Here is an 18,423-nt window from a genome sequence, read left to right as displayed (position 1 = left end):
GGTGTATAATAGGGGGAAACACAGCATAGTACTCCATCATATCTGTGCTTTGGCTTGCTCCCAAGTGAAGCACCAACCACAGCTGTGAAACAGGGATAGAGATAAGCAGTATATTGTGTTTAGTCTTGTAGTCTAGTATATTGAGTGACACGTATTCCAAATATCAAGGTTTTAATCTCTTGAGGATGTATTTGTTCCAAGTTTACGAATAGTACAGAAGAGCCACAACTATGCTACGATCTCTTGGCTAGTTTGTACCAAATTTAGGCATATGACGCTGCCTTCGGCTGTTGCTCCATCTAGCCTACTATTTTCAACTCTGGCTCGCAGCAGCTCTTCTCTGTCTTCTGCTAAAGGTAAAGGTACCCCTGCCCGTACAGGCCAGTCTTGACAGACTCTAGGGTTGTGCGCCCATCTCACTTAAGAGGCCGGGGGCCAGCGCTGTCCACAGACACTTCCGGGTCACGTGGCCAGCGTGACAAGCTGCATCTGGCGAGCCAGCGCAGCACACGGAACGTCGTTTACCTTCCCGCCAGTAAGCGGTCCCTATTTATCTACTTGCACCCGGGGGTGCTTTCGAACTGCTAGGTTGGCAGGCGCTGGGACCGAGCAGCGGGAGCGCACCCCGCCGCGGGGATTCGAACCGCCGATCGCAAGCCCTAGGCGCTGAGGTTTTACCCACAGCGCCACCCGCGTCCCGTGTCTTCTGCTACTTGACCATTTAACTGAGGATGCAACAAACTGAACCTGTGTTCTGAATACAACACGATACAAAGTTTACCGCTGAGATTCCGCCCTTCCCTTTCAGCTTTCTGCTGTCTCTCCAGTAAAGACTGGTGAAAGAAACACAACATCCATGGTGGTGACTATCATTACATCTTGTGGCAGTGAATTCTCACAACCAGAAGACACACACACCTGCCATGTCCAAGTTCTTTGTGTGTTTGTGTTTTAAGGGGCAGGACTCTCACTGGCATGTTCTGCACTGAATGGACCTTGATAAGGTCCAAATAAATAAAAGCTAGGAACAGCATTTAGAAACTTTAGTTCTCTCCCCACTACATCACACACACGGATGCACAACTGCAGCTTTGAGAAAAGAGATGCAATTCTGGGCACCCCCCTCTATTCAGACTTTTTGGTTTACTCAATCAAAGCAGTTGAAAAATTAACATAATGGCAGGCACCAGAAAGCTAATAATGGGAAGGCAATTAGGCAAGCATTCATGCAGGGGCCAAGCCAGGGAGTTGGGGTGGGAGAGCTGTATCTGAATCTCAACCTGGAGAGTGTGTTCTCCAGTTGAGTAAACTCTTTGATGTCAGCAGCTAGAGTGAGGCACAGGGAACATATTACATTGCTGACAGCTAGACAGCAGAGGGACAAGCCAATCCAGAGACTTTGTACAGCCTTCCAATCGCAGCAGCCGACATTGCACACCACTGTTTCTGTCTGCACCTATAGTGGGCTGAGCACACACAGACCCAGGTGCCTCGCTAGGGTGTATCTCAGCTTCAGGCCATGAGGTTTCAACCTCTGGAGTCCCTGACAATTAGCGAATGGAGGCACAGATTTAAACCACTCCTTTGTAGCCATAATACCTGCAGGGAGTGTAGGGGTTGTAACATTCTGAAAACTAGACTCAGATTCTTTTGAATACGCTTTTTTCTGGGCAAAATCAGAATGCTCTACTGCAGTCAGTAAACAGGGCTTGGGTCTTACACTCCCCATTTCCATTTTAAGATGAGTTGGGTGCTTTCAGGCCTGAATTTAAACGGCCTGTAGCTTGCTGTGTCTGAGACCAAGCAAGCTACAGGCCCTTTAACTTCAAGTCTGAGCTGAAAATGGTCTGCTCAGGCCTGAGACCTGTTTTTATCTTGGGCTAAAGTCTTAACTGACCTGCATCCTCCCTCCAGCCGAAGCTGTCGATTGCCTATGGTCTATTAACCATTGCGTCTTAAAACCAATTCACCTTCAGAGAGAAACGACGCGATGCATTTGTGTAACTTGCTCTCTTGTAAGGCTTCATTGTCAGATTCTACATTTGCTTTTGCACGTTAATATGAGTGATAATCAGCTGGGACGCGGGTGGCGCTGTGGGTAAAAGCCTCAGCGCCTAGGGCTTGCCGATCGAAAGGTCGGCGGTTCGAATCCCCGCGGCGGGGTGCGCTCCCGTTGTTCGGCCCCAGCGCCTGCCAACCTAGCAGTTCGAAAGCACCCCCGGGTGCAAGTAGATAAATAGGGACCGCTTACTAGCGGGAAGGTAAACGGCGTTTCTGTGTGCGGCTCTGGCTCACCAGAGCAGCGGTGTCACGCTGGCCACGTGACCCGGAAGTGTCTCCGGACAGCGCTGGCCCCCGGCCTCTTGAGTGAGATGGGCGCACAACCCTAGAGTCTGTCAAGACTGGCCCGTACGGGCAGGGGTACCTTTACCTTTACCTTATGAGTGATAATCAGGAGTGCATCAGGAAGCCAATAATTTTCACACGTCATTGGTATAACGCAGAGGGGGCTATTACTGAACTACAACTCCCATCAGCCCCAGCCAGCATGGCCAACAGTTAGGGATGATGGAAGCTGTAGTCCAATAAAATAAAATAAAATCTGGAGTGTCACAGGTTAGCCACCTTGGCATACACTGTCATTTATGAAAATTGTGTGAGTGTCTATTTCGATCTGTGTATGTGGACAGAGCACAGAGGGGAGTTTAGTATTTTAGTTTGGCACATAGTTTAGCTTCACAGTGTCCTTGCAGTGTACTCGTTTTCATAGTGTGTACACAGGACGTGAGATTGAAGCCACTTACTGGGCGCGAGAAAGTAGTGTCTCTGAAGTCATATACACCTGCCTTCTATACACCTGTGCACACAGCTAGGACCAAACATCCAGCACGAACTACTGTTGTACCTTTCCCTACACCTTTGTGTGAAGCAACCCTGAGTGCCCTTGCACAGATCCGTACAGATCTCCTACTTCCCCACCAGCCAAGGCTTGACTCTCGTCTCCGCCGTAACGTTTTGAAGGGCATCCCCACGTGTCGGAAAACACACGCCCGGTGGGGTGGGGGGGTGGGGGAAGAGAGAAGCCTTAGCCAATCAGTGCTGCGAAGGCCGAGTTCACCGCGTCTTTTTAAGATATGCGAATGCCCTTCAAACATTACCGGGGGTGGGGAGTTAAAAAGAAAACAAAACACAAAAGCCGCGAGAGGAAACGGCGTGGAGAGCTACCCCGCGCGCTCCACGAACTCCCAGCAAAAAGCGGTCCAACTTCCTGGCCCACCTTGTCGGCATTTTAAGTTCACACGTGGAAAGTAAAGCGGGGAAGACCTCGGCAAAAAAAGGGAGAAAAAGTTCCCAGATTTTGCTGCCCTTTCTGCCCCACCCCCACCCCGCCAGCCCTACTTGACCTGGCCCCCTCTCCATCATTTCCCGCTTGTTCTGGCTCCTTCCCCCCCCCCACCGCGACCCACCTCAGCTCCCCCCACATCTCCCCTCCGCCCGTCCACCTCCCCTCCCCTCACCCCGGCCGGCTCGGCCATTGCCCGCTCCGGCCGCCGTTGCCTTTGTCCTTCGGCCCCTGCGGGCGCCCTCTCCGTCCAGCCTTGCGCCCCCCTCCCCGCTTCTCCTCCTTCCTGCTCCATTTCCTGCGTGCAGACTCTCCCTCCCTCCCTCCATCTCCGGCGCCCCTGCCCCTTCCTCCCCGCCTGCCCACCATCCCCTCACAGCCGCCCGCCCGCCCGCCTCCTCCTCCTCCTCAGCACGGGATTGTGGGAGGAAGCGGAGCGGAGCGCAGACAGACGCCCAGCGAACATGGCTGCACCATGAGCCGCCTCCCAGAGGCTCGCCGCCGCCGCCGCCACCACCACCGCCGCCTCCTCCCGCCGCCGCCGCCTCAGCGCTAGCGCCAGCCCGAGGCTTGAGCCCAGGCCGAGCGGCGGGGCGGGGCGGCGGGGAGCGCCGCGGCCGAGGGGGGGAGGCGGAGGCAGAGGCGGAGGAGGGACCCCCCCCCTCTCTCCTTGCCTCCCTCCCTCCCTCCACGGTCTCCTCCCCGATTGCCCCCCCTCCTCCCCCCCGTCGACCGACGCCGCCGCCGCCGCCGCCGCACGGGGAGGCGCTGTGGGGACCCAGACTGAGCGCGGAGACGGGCCGACGGACCGAGGCCGGCCCCAGGCGCCCGCTCCCCGGCGCCCGCTCCCCATGGATAGGAACTACCCCAGCGCCGGCTTCGGGGATCCGCTGGGCGCCGGCCCGGGATGGAGCTACGAGCGCTCGGCCAAGGCCAGGTCAGGCCGACGGACGGGGAAGGATGGGGAGGCGGGAGGGGGGGGGAGGAGGGAAAGGGAGAAACAGCCCCCTCTGGCAGTCCCGGGGAAGCGCTGGGGGGGGTGGGGGGTCAAAGAGGGAACCCCCCCCTCAGCCAGCCCCTCCTCGCCTGCTGCTTCTGCTTCGCGGGCCTCCACTTCTGGGCCTGGGAAAGCGGGGTGGTGGATGGGTGGGGGGAAGCGGGGTGCAGAGTGCGGGGTGGGGGCCCGAGGGAAGGCCAGAATAACCGGAGGATGTGCGCTTTTGGCCCCCCCGAAGGCATTTGGGGGGACCTTCCTCGCGTCGGGAGGGTTGCCTTGTGCAAAGTGGGGGGAGGGAGGGAGGGAGAGAAGAGGCCTCTAGGCCATGCAGAGGAATGGGGGAGCCACTGAGGCGCACGGCTCCCCGCGGCGGTGGTTGGAAGTGGGGGGGGGGTTACACGCGAACGGGTGTGCAAAGGGTAAGGGGGGTGCAAGGGAAGGTGAGGATCCTCGGGCTTCCCCCACCCCCCGTGCAAGGCAACCCGGCAACCTCTGCAGGGAGAAACTGTGCTTAGTTCCATGCAGGTGAGAGAGGAGCAGGGGGAGAGAAAAGGCGCTGTGTGGTGGGGAATTTTTTTTGGGGGGGGCGGTCCTCTGCTTCCTTGCCCCTAGGCATACACACGCTGAGAGGTGTCCGGTGGGGGACACTCCTTATCCCCTTCCATGATGCTGGCGTTGCATCCCCTGGATTTCCTTCATGCGATGCAAGAAGCTTTTGCAACTCCCACCTACATCCGTGTTGGAGGGGGGGGCAGGGAACGTGGCCCTAGGAAAATCAGCCCTCCTTGGAGAATTTTTCTCCTTTGCTAGGAGGACTGTGCAGAATCGATCTCCCTCCTGCCTTTCAGGAGGCTTTGCATTTGGGGACCTCTCTCCACATTTCAGCATTCTTGGCACCAGAAGAGAGATCCTGAGCCAGGGCCTCTGGCAAAGTGGGAGAAGCTCCCCCTCTTTTATTCACATGGTGACATGTATGTACCCCCTTGTGCAGCGTTGAGGGTGGTTCAGAGTGAGGTTCCTTTGAATTTGTCTGTGGATATCTGGTGTTGGAAGTTGTGGAATATAGGATAAGCCCTTTGGTTGGGGGATGGAGACGAAGATATAGAGGTGTTTGTAAAAGGCTTGGGGAGGTACACTCTAAACGAAGGAAGGAAGTACAGGACATTGGGAACCCCCTATGTTTCCAGGGACTTCCCTGTGAAATAAGGCTCAGATGGGGGAGGCAAAGATCCTGTGACCCTCTTTATGCTGTGCTTCTTAACTGGGACACATATCCTCTATGTGGTTTATGCCTGTGATGGCATCATTCAGCCATAGAAGAGAGCCACAATAGGGGGGAGTTGGCCACCTGAATCTCTGAGACCTAGTGGAGGAGGGTGGAGGCCTTTGAATCTTCGAACTTTAGATCTCTGGCTATTAGTTCCTGGGAATGCTTCTTAGGAATGAAAATAACTTGTGGGGGAGTTCCACCAAGTACAGATCTGACCCACTCCATTTACTAAGAAAAGTGGGAGAAGATTGGCTACACAAATCCCCATCCCCATTGCTACAAGACACATCCCACTTGCTCTCTCAGAGAGAAATACAATAGCCCTGCCCCCTCCCTTTTGAAGAACCCAGTTATTTGGATCCTTATACCCTTTCATACCTCTGCTCTGACAAATTAGGGCAGGCTCCCTCCAGATGTTTTGGACAATACAACTCGGACTGGCTGGGGCTGATGGGAGTTGTAGTCCAAAACACCTGGAGGGCACCAGGTTGACGAAGACTCTATTAGTCCTTGCTCCCCGCTGGGAGAACCCAGGAATGCTGGATTCCAATAATTCCTGCTCTCTTTCTGTAAGGAGTCCTGGATCCCTAATCCCACCTCTCCTCTCCTCTAAAGAACCTAGCAAAAGTGGAATGGTCTTTACTCCCTTCCAGTAAGCGGGAAGGCTCATAGCTCACCTGTTTTGCATGTGAATGGTCTCAGATTCAATCCCCAGCATCTCCAGGTAGGACTTTCTGGACCCCACATCTCAAAGGCCAGAGAGCCACTGCTGGTCCATGTACACAACACTGAGATGGGTGGACCTAACAGGCTGTCTCGGAATAAGGCAGCTTTCTATGTCCCAATTTTCTTGCTCATTTCCCACAACATTCAGGAGTTCCATCTCTTTTTTGCACCAGAGGCCAGTTTGCTTCTTCTTCATCCCCTTTCCCAGTAGTGCTTTTACAGGTAAGGAGTGCAGAAGGATGGTGTGTTGTGCTGTGTTACTTCCACACATCTTGTGCAAACTGTTTGAGGCAGCCCTCGTGCTTGTTAGCCTCCTTGGATAAGAAAGTGGCAATCTGAGACTTCATTTAAATGAGACACTGGCCACAAGAAGTGCTTAACCCATATAAACATTCCCTGAGGCCGCCATTCATCTCGTATAAATGTACTTACTGCATGTGCTGCCACACATGGGCAGAGCGTTAGTTCAGCAGTGGTCCACGCAGGTGCGTTGCTGGAATGCTTGTGCTGCTGGAACTTGTGTGTGCCAGCACATGCACACTTAAATGTGTCCAGTGTGGACCATGGGAGAGGCAAGGCGGTGGGGCCCAGAATTCCCTTGAAGTATATGGTCCAGTGCTTTAAGAATAGGGGATTTTCAGAGGCAGCGCTCTAGAGTTTTATGGGAAGGGGAACTGGGGTCAAGTGAAGGTGGAGAAATGAGGTATCAGGTTCCAGACAAGCCACCTCAAAGATTCTTAGTGGGGCACAGCTCCAGTGATTATTTGCAGGGGTCATGGCTTTAGACATGTATGTATGTATGTATGTATGTATGTATGTATGTATGTATACATTAATCTCAAATGGGCCAAGGAGCAGAGTGAGACCACCAGGGCACAGATTTTCTCCAGTGTGCATTCAAACATACAGGAAGCAAATCAGGAGGCTACATTTATTATCTCTCACATTTATTGTTGCATTATCTACCCCAAAGGAGCCATCCTCTGGTGCGTACAAGCTTTTGGCATCTCCTCAGCTTGTCTCCCTGAAGAATCCTCTTCCTCCCTTTTTCTCCTCCTGCCCCTGGGACGAGGGCTGCTGAGGGATGAACTATATTTATTTGTGCTGTTCAGTTACATTTGTGGAACTTTGGAACAGTTGTGTTTGTGGCTTCAGGTGGGGGGCTCATCCTCATCATCAGTATGGCAAAACATGGAGAATTCTTGGCCTTTCTTATTTACTGCTGTTTGGTGGGGGTGACCTTTTAGAAGCTGACTGGGATCACCTTCATTTCCTTTTGAAAGCACAGGTATGTATTTCGTACTGGGCATGGGACAGCAGCTTCTTCCCCTGCTGCAAGGTGCATCTGTGTGTACACAGGATACATTTCAGTCAAGTCTCTGTTCCCTTTGCTCCCAGTGCAGTAGGACTTTACTTGTCTGAGGCTGGCAATCAGAGTTTCCAGGTTGGAGGGCATGTTTTCTAGGTAGTCTTGAGGCCTGGGAATTCTCTCTTTGCCTTTGGGCCTGAGGTGAGTTGGTTCTGTGGCTGTGTCTGCAAATGACTTTGAGGCAGTCTTGAAAATAAATCTGTAAAAGTTACTCGCCCAGTAAGTTTGTATTATCTGCCAGCCTACATGCACAATCTTTGATGTCAGGCTCATCAGTAGTCTTAAGTGGAAAGTGCTCTTTTTCCAGTTGACAGAGGCTTTCTGGCCTTCCTTAGGAATCACAGGCAACCTAGACCAGTGGCTGTTTACAGGCCTTCTTTGGAGACAGCAAGAGGCTGAGTTGGTTTGGTGGCCAAGCTTTTGTGCCGAGGAGTCAAGCGTATAGCATCCATTGCTTTGTTTCCTGGTCAAGCTTTGTACTTTGGTCTGTTGATTCCCCCTCATTCGTAACTTAAGTTTTTGACGTGTTTCTCTTAGACTTAATTTCCACCTCACACCCAAACCTGCCTCTGGAACTCTGCATCTGACCTTAAAAAGCTCACACTCTCCTTTGCAGGTTTGTGATGCTCTTATGTCACAAGGCAGTGATACTGAGTGTGTAGGCTTTGGCTTTGGGGTGTGTTTCCTGTAGATGTTTCAGCCTGGAGGGTGAATGCTCCTTCTCTCGTAAATTACACTTTGACTACCTTGCGTGCACCCGAGTGTTATATATTCTGTCTCATAGCGTGATGATTCTGTCACCACCACACAAACCCGCAACAGATAAAGTTAGTGCGCTTTCTGATACAGTTGTGTGTGGCGTGCATCTAGAGAGTACCCCATTGCTGGGACTTGTGTGCCATACGTTTATTTTTAAAACGTTCTCTGAGGCAATTCAGATTTTCTGTCAAGAAAAGCGGAGTTTGGAAACTTGCATAAATGATGCAGATTTGCATGTGTTTTGCTTATTTTGCCTAATTTGTGCAGCTTCAGATAAGGAGAAAGGCAAAGGAGCTACTAAGCAGGCTGCCCAAGCGCAGAGACCCAACTCTACCAGCTTTGGAGACTTCGCTAGGTGCTGAAACCCATCTTTGCATCATCATTACGGGACAGAAGTTTCTCAGGAGACTGTGCCCAGCACGCAATATTAAATACTGTGTTTGCACAGTAGTGCATTCTGTTCACAGCTCTTGTCCGCTGCCAGCTTGTATTGCTGCACTTGGGAATACTAGAAAGCTGTGTGGTGTGTTTATATCAGGGGTCAGCAAGCTTTCTCAGCAGGGGGCCAGTCCACTGTCCCTTAGACCTTGTGGGGGGCTGGACTAAATTTTGGAAAAAAATAATAATGAATGAATTCCTATGCCCCACAAATAACACAGAGATGCATTTTAAATAAAAACACACTTTCTGCTCATGTAAAAACACCAGGCAGGCCCCACAAATAACCCAGAGATGCATTTTAAATAAAAGGACATATTCTAATCATGTAAAAACATTCTGATTCCCAGACTGTCCGCAGGCTGGATTTAGAAGGCGATTGGGCCAGATCTGGCCCTCAGGCCTTAGTTTGCCTACCCATGGTTTATATCCTGCCACATATGGATTGTTGGACTGGCAATCTCTTGATGTTACCCTTGAACTTGCAGCACTACATGCACATTTGTGATTGCCCTCCCTGAGATGCATCCTACCATAACTTAAGAGTTCCGCTCCCCACCGTCTCCACTTCCTGTGTCCATGGCTTGCTTATTCCTGTGCATCATTTTGCATGGATCACACACCTTGCTCTGCAGGTATTTGAACACAATTAACCAATAGCTGTTGGATTTGTAGCTGCACCTGCAAGACCTGCATTTAGGGAGTGCACTTGCAAGCTGCACTCATGGATTTTGATACAAAAGTTCTGCAAGTAGAACATTTGGGCCAGTTGTCCTTTCAGTTATGTTGTGGGTGCACTTTGCGCAATGCATTTTCACCTGCAATGGTTGTATTTGTGTATCATGTAGCTTCTGTGGAGGAACTAAGCGGTTGGGAGAACGATGCATGTGTTTCTGTACAGTTGCATCTACAAAACCTTATTGCTATCATTGGGCTCCAGAGCTCTTAAGTGCACATTCCATTAGCTTACATGGAATCCTGCATGTATGTGTGTTTCTCAAAAACTGCAAGTTTCTAGTTCTCATGGGGCTAGGGATTATTTGAACAAAGCTCAAGTTGATTCCTTTCCTTGGGGGGAAAATCCTGCAATCTTTCTTTGCCAACCACCTTTCTCTATTCCTGTTTTCTTCTACCTTATTTGTTGTTTCTCCACACACACACACACACACACACACACACACACGCATACCATATTAAGAAAGACAGGGTGGCAAAGCATGCTCATTTGTAACCTTTTATTTTGCTGTTGAAATTTTCAGGTGCACACTTCTGCAGGTGCCTGGCTGCATCCTGCTGGGGAATACATCACCTTTCTTCCTTTCCCCACTACAGAAAGCTGAACATGCGTCTTAGGCTCCAATCACATGTCGTGCATTCTCAAATAATTCCTTACAAACCCTCAATAACCACAACTCCCACCTGTATGATGCTGGAAGCAATCCCTGTAGAAAGATTGCCCCGCAAGAGAGGAAGAAATCTTGGTATTCTAAGTTGTGGTTTCCTGGAAAGCAGGGGGTGGGGTCCAACTCTGATAGCTGGTGGTGTTTTTTTTAAGTAAACAATCCAGGAGTAGGGATATCTATTTCACTTTAAACTGTAGTCTATATTATTCTCCTTCCTAACTTCAGCTTCTCTGTATTAGAAGTGAAGGAGAACGGTATTTAACAGTTTCAACTAGTGTTGTTTGTGTGAACATGGTGCTTGCATTTAATGCTAATGATATTTTGCTGCTGTTCTGCATTTCTTGCAAATAAAACAGGGGCTACATTTAAAGCAATATCATACCACTTTATTAAAAGATCTTGCTTCCCCCAAAAGAATCCTAGGAACTGTAGCCTGTTACAAACGCTGAGCGCTTTTAGGGGACTCTTATTCTCTTCACAGAGCTGCGGTTTTTAGTGTGATTTAACAGTAAGCCTCTCACTGTAAGGCAGGCATAGGCAAACTCCTGCCCTCCAGGTGTTTTGAGACTACAATTCCCATCATCGCTGACCACTGGTCCTGTTAGGCAGGGATGATGGAAATTGTAGTTCCAAAACATCCGGAGGGCCGGAGTTTGCCTATGCCTGCTGTAAGGGGAATAAGAGTCTCCTAAGAACTCTCAGAGCCCTTAACAAACTACACTTCCCAGGATTCTTTGGGGCAAGCCATGACAATTTTAAGTGGTATGATACTGCTTTGAATGTATATTGCAAGTGGGCCCAGTGTTAGGTTTGTAGCCCTTTCTGCCGCAAAGGATTTGTCCTTAACATCATTCATCATCCTCAAGCTACTCTGGGAAACGGGTCACTCATCTTCCTCAGTTACAGGTGAGGGAAACTGTGGCTCAATAAGCCAGAGCCACTGATTTGCTCAGCATCCTCTCATAGCTCCCAGAGGTCCAGTGGTTTATCAGCTGTTGCTTATGTCATCTGTGTTTTTTGGAAGCGTGCGACCTCTTTCCTTCTGCCAGGAGCTGTGTAGCTTATTAGTGGCAGGCCTTGTAGGCTAGATCCAGTGTCCTGAGCAGGGAGAGGGCTAGGATAGGTGGTCTTTGGGTCTGGGGGCCCTGAACTCAAGCGTTGACCCATGTTTTGCGTTTATTGTGTGGCCTCGGAAAAGTCACACACTCTCAGACTCAATCCCCAGGCTCTGTGCAATGGGAACACCAGTGGCCTGCCTAAACTGGGTTGTTGTGAGAGTGAATTTAACAGAGGTCGTAAAGCACTCCTGCAAATTAAAAGTGTTACTATACCGCAACTGAAAATGGTATACAGTCGAGCAGAATTACCTCCTTCTGCAGACACCTGAACGGAGCATGTCTCGTGTGTGGATCCAATCATCTGAGTCTTTCTGGAGTTCACTGGTATGATATGCATTTGCTTTGCCATCTCTGCCAAGAGGGCTTTCCCCATCAGCTACTGTCTGCCGAAGTGAGGAATCGGCGCTTAGTGCAGAATTGGGAGAGTTCTCTGTTCTGTGCTAGCCGTCACCGAGGGAGGCTTGATTTCTATTCGCCATGACGGCTGTGCTCTTACCTCCACAGTTGGAGGCAGCAATGCCTCTGAACACCAGTTGCTGGAAACCACAGGAGGATAGAGTGCTCTTGTGCCCAAACCTTGCTTGCTGCTTCCTTCCAGGCAACTATTCGGCCCCTGTAGGAACAGGATGCTGGACTAGACGGGCCACTGGCCTGATCTGGCAAGCTTTGTTTACGTTTGTGTGCGTCTATCTCTTTCTCTGCCTGGGGATGGTTTTCCATTCAGCTGTTGACACAGTGCTCTGTAGCAAGCGAGACAGTGATGAGGGTGAATGAAAGACTCTCTTATTTCCTGTTTCCTGTAACCCTTCGCAGAATGGCCCTCTCGTGGTTGCTACAGCGCAGTCCATCCCTCGGCTGCAGGCAGGCATGCTGTGTGCAAGGGGGGGGCGGGTTGCCTGCTTTCATGGCCAGCCGACTCCTTCCTTGCTCTCCCTGCCTCACTTTCGCATTGCAACCTCTGTAGCTCCCTGCGAGTTTCCCCGCCCGCTAGCAGGTAGCTGCATTCCTGAGATAGGCGCGCTTGCTGCTGCTACCAGGATCACTCGTACCACCTGGATTCCTCCCTGCAAAGAGGGGTGCACACCCCATGTGGCTTCTCTTGTCCCAAAGCTGTGCTTGCGTTTCCTGCGCGGCACGTGCATAATTATGTGCGTGTGTGTCGAGGCATGTGCCACATTTCAGAAAATAAGTAACGGTGGCAGGTTGGTTTGGCGCTGGGAGGAGGGGAGTGGCAGCGTTGTACATAATTAGGCACATGAAGTGTTTCCCAAAGGGAGTGCGGAAAGAGAGAGAGCATGGCCTGGGTGTTGCGCACAGAAAGCTGGGAGAGTGGCGGGTGTTTTGTGAAGGAATACCTCCCCCCACCAATAAATCTTGGCAAACCTGTGTGGTGTACCAGGCCCTTCTGCCACATTATTTACTGCCTCCAAGTGAATAGCTGCCTGCGGTTTAGGGTGCGGTGCTGTACCCTCTTAACCCCATTCACTTCAGTGGGACTTACTTTGGAGTAGCCTGTACAGTGGTACCTCAGGTTAAGAACTTAAGTCGTTCCAGAGGTCTGTTCTTAACCGGAAACTGTTATTAACCTGAGACACCACTTTAGCTAATGGGGCCTCCCACGCCGCCGCCGCGTGATTTCTGTTCTCATCCTGAAGCAAAGTTCTTAACCCGAGGTACTATTTCTGGGTTAGCAGAGTCTGTAACCTGAAGCATCTGTAACCGGAGGTACCACTGTATAGGATTAAATTATAAGTGTGTTAAATCCAAGTGGCTGGGAGCTCTAGCACCTGTGATTTCTGATAAGAGCAGCTGAACTGTCAGCTGGGCACATGTATTTGGGGTGGGGGCAACGGGAGAGTGCTGACTTTTTCTCTTTTAAAGTGGTGGTAAAATCCAGTGGTTTAGAGCAGGTGCTTAAGAGGCAGGGCCTGGGAAAGGGGATTTTTGCAGCTTAGAGCAGGGAGCTGGAAGCAAGGCCTTTGGAGCTCTCAGTTTTCTTGACCTGGTCGTTTTTTTTAAGAGTGCGTGTGTGTAAGAATATTTCTACAAATCATCCAAGGCGGAAATGTGTGTATGTGTGTGAAGGGAAGAAGAATTTCAGGTAAAGGACAAGAGTCAGGAGCAGGGCTGAACTGGCTGGGTTGCAGATAAGGAAAGAGAGAGAGAGAGATCTCAGCAGCGCCTACAGCTGAGGAAGGAGGTCAGGAATGAGGGGCGTTCTTCTGCGAGCTGCGATTGCTGCGTTTTGGCCGCTGGGCTAGACAACTGCGTCTTCCTGTGCAAGGCAGGGGAGAGGAAGGGATGTGGGTCACATGCAGAGGCTGTGGGAAACCAGGAGGTGGGGACTACATTTCCCATCATGCATCACTGGTTACACATTCCAGTCTCTCTTGCTGCCTATGTGAGTTGCTAATGAAAGAGGATAGAGTGGGGTAGTGGGAGGAGGTGCCTTGATCTTTTCCCCAAGCATCTAAACAAGGCAAGGCGAAACCACCTCCTGGTGCCTGTGGGGTTTCAGTATCAACTGTGTTTTGGCTTAATGCGTGTTTTGGCTTAATGTCATTATTTCGTTCCTCTCGAACGAGGGCATTGGTGTGCCCATTTTATGGGCGAGGAGCTCACGCCCATGGCTGCGCAATGTCACCTAGAAAGTTAATAGCCAAGCAGGGTTCTGAAATCTAGAGCTCATGTGCTAGACCCCACATTTCTGTGCACTCAAAATTAAAGAATCCCGTATAATTGGGTTCCTTGACCTCAGCCGCTACCAGGCTTTCCGCTGATAAGCTTTGCATGAAACCTTTTGTGCATATAATCAGGATGTCCAAACTGTGTGAAGTGCGTCAAAAGATCTCAGCCACATTCCCAGAGAAGTTGCCAAGTCTGACCAAGTCTTTTCTGTGTGTCTTTGTCCTTCAGCCTGGTGTACGGTGGATCCCGGAGCTCACACCCAGACACGGATATCTTACACCGCCAGGCGTACGCCACCCCCCATCCTCTGCAGGGCTACGCCACAAACCACCACCCGGCAGGTACTGTGGTTCTGTTTCTCTCTCTCCATTGGTGTTTCTCTTTATGCACATGTGTTTTAACCAAGCCTCCCCTTCCTTCCTCCTCTCCCCTCTCGCTGTGCGTTCGTCCTTCTCGTGCAAGTGTGAATGGCCGTCGTGCCTACGTTCTCTTCCCCTGGTTCACCTTGACTGCACTTCTTTTGCCCTACGCTTTCGGGGTGAAACTGCAGGTTACAGTGATGCAGTCAGTGGTACTTCTGAAATGCAGCTGCTGCGAGGCACAAGAGAGTAGGGTGCTCCTGAACTCAAGTCCTGCTTGCGGGCTTCCCACTGGTTGGCTGCTTTTGAGAGCAGGGTGCTGAATTAAATGAGTCAGATCCAGAAGGGCTCTTCCTCTTACAGCATTTTTTTAAATGTGCTTAGCGCGCAGGACATTCTCTTTTAACCCAAAGCAGAGGAGGGGAATCCAGATCAGAACTGTGGCCTGGGAGAAAGGGGATCTAATCCTTTTCTCCATGCCCTTTCCCTGCCTCTCCACCCAAAGCTATTAATTTTCTAGAACAAAGAAACCACACTTCTCTTTCCCAGTCCCCAGTGCTGTTGATTTCGATCAAGAAGTACCGTATTTTTCCGTGTATAACACCTCCCCATTTATAAGACGACTCCTATTTTTGGGGACCACAGCAAAAATGGGGGGGAGATTGCCCAGAGTTGTTGAGCCTTTTGGGGGGGATTGCCACGGCCACCAATCATCAGCACGCTAACCGCCGAAAGCCCACCTGCCCACTTGACGCAACCACAGCCGATTGCACGCACGACTCGCCGCTGTCGTAAATAGACCGGCCAGTTGCCACAGCCAAAGCCAATCATCAGCAGGCCTTGCCGCAGCAACCAATCACATGCCCAATTGCCACTGCCAATCTCCTGCTGGCTGCCACCACCAATTGCCCGTCTCCCCTCTGCTGTCCGTGTATAAGACGACCCACAATTTTTGCCTATTATTTCTAAGAAAAAAATATTGTCTTGTACACGGAAAAATACAGTATCGTGCCTGTGCTCAGCACACAAAAAGAAGCAGTCTGGCCAATGCAAATTATAATTTGGCCCTCAGTTTATGGGTTTCCACCAGAGCCAGTTTTCTGACCTTCCAGCCCGTCAGTTTTGTCTCAGTTCCTCATTTGTCCTTCATTTCCTGCTTTTTCTGACTTCTCCCCTCTCCCTTAGCAGCCACCTGTCTAGCTGTCTTATAACTTCTCATTTCTCCCCCTTCTGTCTGTGCATGCCTCGCTCTTGGCTGAGTTCTCCCCTTCGCCACCAAAACAAACAAACTAAAAAAAACCCACCCCCAACCCTCTGTGGTTGGTGTGTCTTCTAATGGCACCAATGTTTCTTCATCCTTTTGCTGCTCCGTACCACTGTCTGTCTCGAGGCTCTCCTGTCTGTTCAGAGTGGTGCTCCCCTTCCTTCTGTATCAGGCGATTTGGCACTTCAGGCCCAGAGACCAACTGCGGCCCTCAAAACTCTCTTCTCTGTCCCCTGACCCACACTCTTCACTGGCTTGCCTTCATACGCAGAAAGGTTTTGCCCTGCTGGGAAATGTCATTGAACTTTGATAACGCCTTGTGTTTCCTGGATGGAAGACAGAGAGGGGCATGGATAGAAACTAGTCTACAGTACAAAGATAAAACCCACAGTTTATTTACAAAGATTAAATTTGCCAAGATAAAATTTACATGGACTGAAAATTAAAGAGGATGGGACAGGAAAAATCTTGGACAAAGTGGGCTGTGCAGTTAAGAAGTAAAGGGAAAACATCTAAAGAAAGTGAACTATTAGGTTTTCATACACTCAGAAAGAAGGAAAGGAAATTTATTTTAGAAATAATTATTGATCTTTTGTGGATTGACAATCTGATGAGCAAACTCACTTCTAGATATCTGAAATGTTATAATATTGTACGTGCAGGAATTGGCAAATGGATAGCTGATGGCTAAAGAAAAGAAGTTAAAAATGACAAAAAATATTGTAATATAAGGTTAACTGTTGGGAATGGAATGTGAATTAGAAATAATTGGGAAAATCAAGCAGCAACAAGACAGTATTATGGACACATCGAGAACAGACTGCAGGAAACCTATTTTGGAAAATTGAATTTATTTTAATTTGTGGTTGATTTGTTGAAATTTGGAAAATTAATAAAAATGTTTTGGGTTTTGTTTTTTTTTACATTTGTTGCTCTGCCCAGATTTGCCTCTGGCCATACCTACCACTATCATGTGGCCCTTGGATTGTTGCCTCAAATGGAATGCGGCCCTCGGGTAGAAAAAGCCTCTCCACTTCGGATCTATCTTTTCTTTCTTGCTGTATTTCGGCCCCTTACCTCCTTTCTCGTTCTCGTTTCCCCCCCAGGTCTCTCTGGCCTGTTCGAGACAGGGCTCCATCATGCCAGCAGTGCCACCCCGGACGCTTCTGTCATGAATCTCATCTCAGCGCTGGAGTCTCGGGCACCTCAGCCGGGCCCTTCTGCCTCTTCCCTGCTCTCCCAGTTCCGCACCCCATCCTGGCAAACAGGTAACTACCCCAGCACACCTTCTGGTGGCACAGAAAGGACAGGGGCCTTCTGCTCATCGTGGGCTGGGCTGAGCTTTCACGAGAGGGCTTTTGGTGATGCACTGGTGTACAAAACGCATGGTGGCTTTGTTTTACCTCCACTGTCGGAGCACTATGCCTCTGAACACCAGTTACTGGGAATCACAGGTGGGCAGAATGCTCTTGTGCTCATGTCCTGCTTGCAGGCATCTGGTTGGCCACTGTGAGAACAGGATGCTGGACTAGATGGGCCATTGGCCTGGTACAGCAGGACTCTTCTCTTCTTATGTTCATATAAAGGTAAAGGGACCCCTGACCATTAGGTCCAGTTGTGGCCGACTCTGGGGTTGTGGCGCTCATCTCGCTTTATTGGCTGAGGGAGCCAGCATACAGCTTCCGGGTCATGTAGCCAGCATGACTAAGCCGCTTCTGGCGAACTAGAGCAGCGCACGGAAACGCTGTTTACCTTCCTGCCGGAACGGCACCTATTTATCTACTTGCACTTTGACGTGCTTTCGAACTGCTAGGTGGGCAGGAGCAGGGACCAAGCAACGGGAGCTCACCCCGTCGCGGGGATTTGAACCGCCAACCTTCTGATCGGCAAGTCCTAGGCTCTGTGGTTTAACCCACAGCGCCACCCGTGTCCCTTATATGTTCATATAACGCCAGTCTTAAAGGATCTGCATTGGCTCCCAGTACCTTTCCGAGCACAATTCAAAGCGTTGGTGTTGACCTTTAAAGCCCTAAATGGCTTTGGCTCTGCATACCTGAAGGGGTGACTCCACCCCCATCGTTCAGCCCGGACACTGAGATCCAGCTCCAAGGGCCTTTTGGTGGTTCCTTCTCTGCAAGAAGCGAGGTTAGAGGGAACCAGGCAGAGGGCCTTCTCGGTAGTGGCACCCGCTCTGTGGAACACCCTCCCATCAGATGTCAAAGAGATAAACAACTAACTGACTTTTAGAAGACACCTGAAGGCAGTCCTGTATAGGGAAGTTTTAAATGTTTGATGCTATATTATGTTTTTATATGTGTTGGAAGTAACCCGAGAGTGTCTGGGGTAACCCAGTCAGATGGGAGATGGGCGGCATATTAACAACAACAACCTCTGATGGGAGGGACAAGGTGGTAGAGCAGGGGTCACCTGTAGCATTGGGTCATGACTCTTGATCCCAGCTTCCCAAGGCAAGGAGCCTTTCCCATAATCTGTACCTGCTCCTGATCTTATCAGGAACAAACATGGAAGCTTCTGCATACAAATCACATGCTCTTATTGCTGAGCTGTATCCTGCATCGCAGAAACCATGTCTCAACAATGAGGCGCAAGGCGAGCCTGCCTCAACATGTCTTTCAGGAGCGTGTTTTGTTGACTCTTTGGGCACAGCTTACTCCTCCTCTTGTGAGTA

At 50.4% G+C, this 18,423-nt stretch overlaps 1 protein-coding gene across 1 annotated transcript in view; it reads left to right on the top strand.

Moving 5' to 3' along the window:
- Positions 1-3,685: 3,685 nt before the first annotated feature.
- The window catches only part of PRR12 (proline rich 12), a 46,676-nt gene continuing 31,938 nt past the window's right edge, over positions 3,686-18,423 (top strand). Inside the window, exons 1-3 of the mRNA XM_028702107.2 lie at positions 3,686-4,280; positions 14,340-14,452; positions 16,841-17,002. Coding sequence (XP_028557940.2) covers positions 4,195-4,280; positions 14,340-14,452; positions 16,841-17,002 — 361 coding nt within the window. The 5' untranslated portion in view covers positions 3,686-4,194. The remainder of the gene's footprint in view (positions 4,281-14,339; positions 14,453-16,840; positions 17,003-18,423) is intronic.

The sequence above is a fragment of the Podarcis muralis genome, chromosome 13 (assembly GCF_964188315.1).
Source record: "Podarcis muralis chromosome 13, rPodMur119.hap1.1, whole genome shotgun sequence".
NCBI classification, from domain to species: domain Eukaryota; kingdom Metazoa; phylum Chordata; class Lepidosauria; order Squamata; family Lacertidae; genus Podarcis; species Podarcis muralis.
The sequence above is the reverse complement of the archived record's forward strand: the minus strand, read 5'-3'. Positions and strand labels throughout refer to the sequence as shown.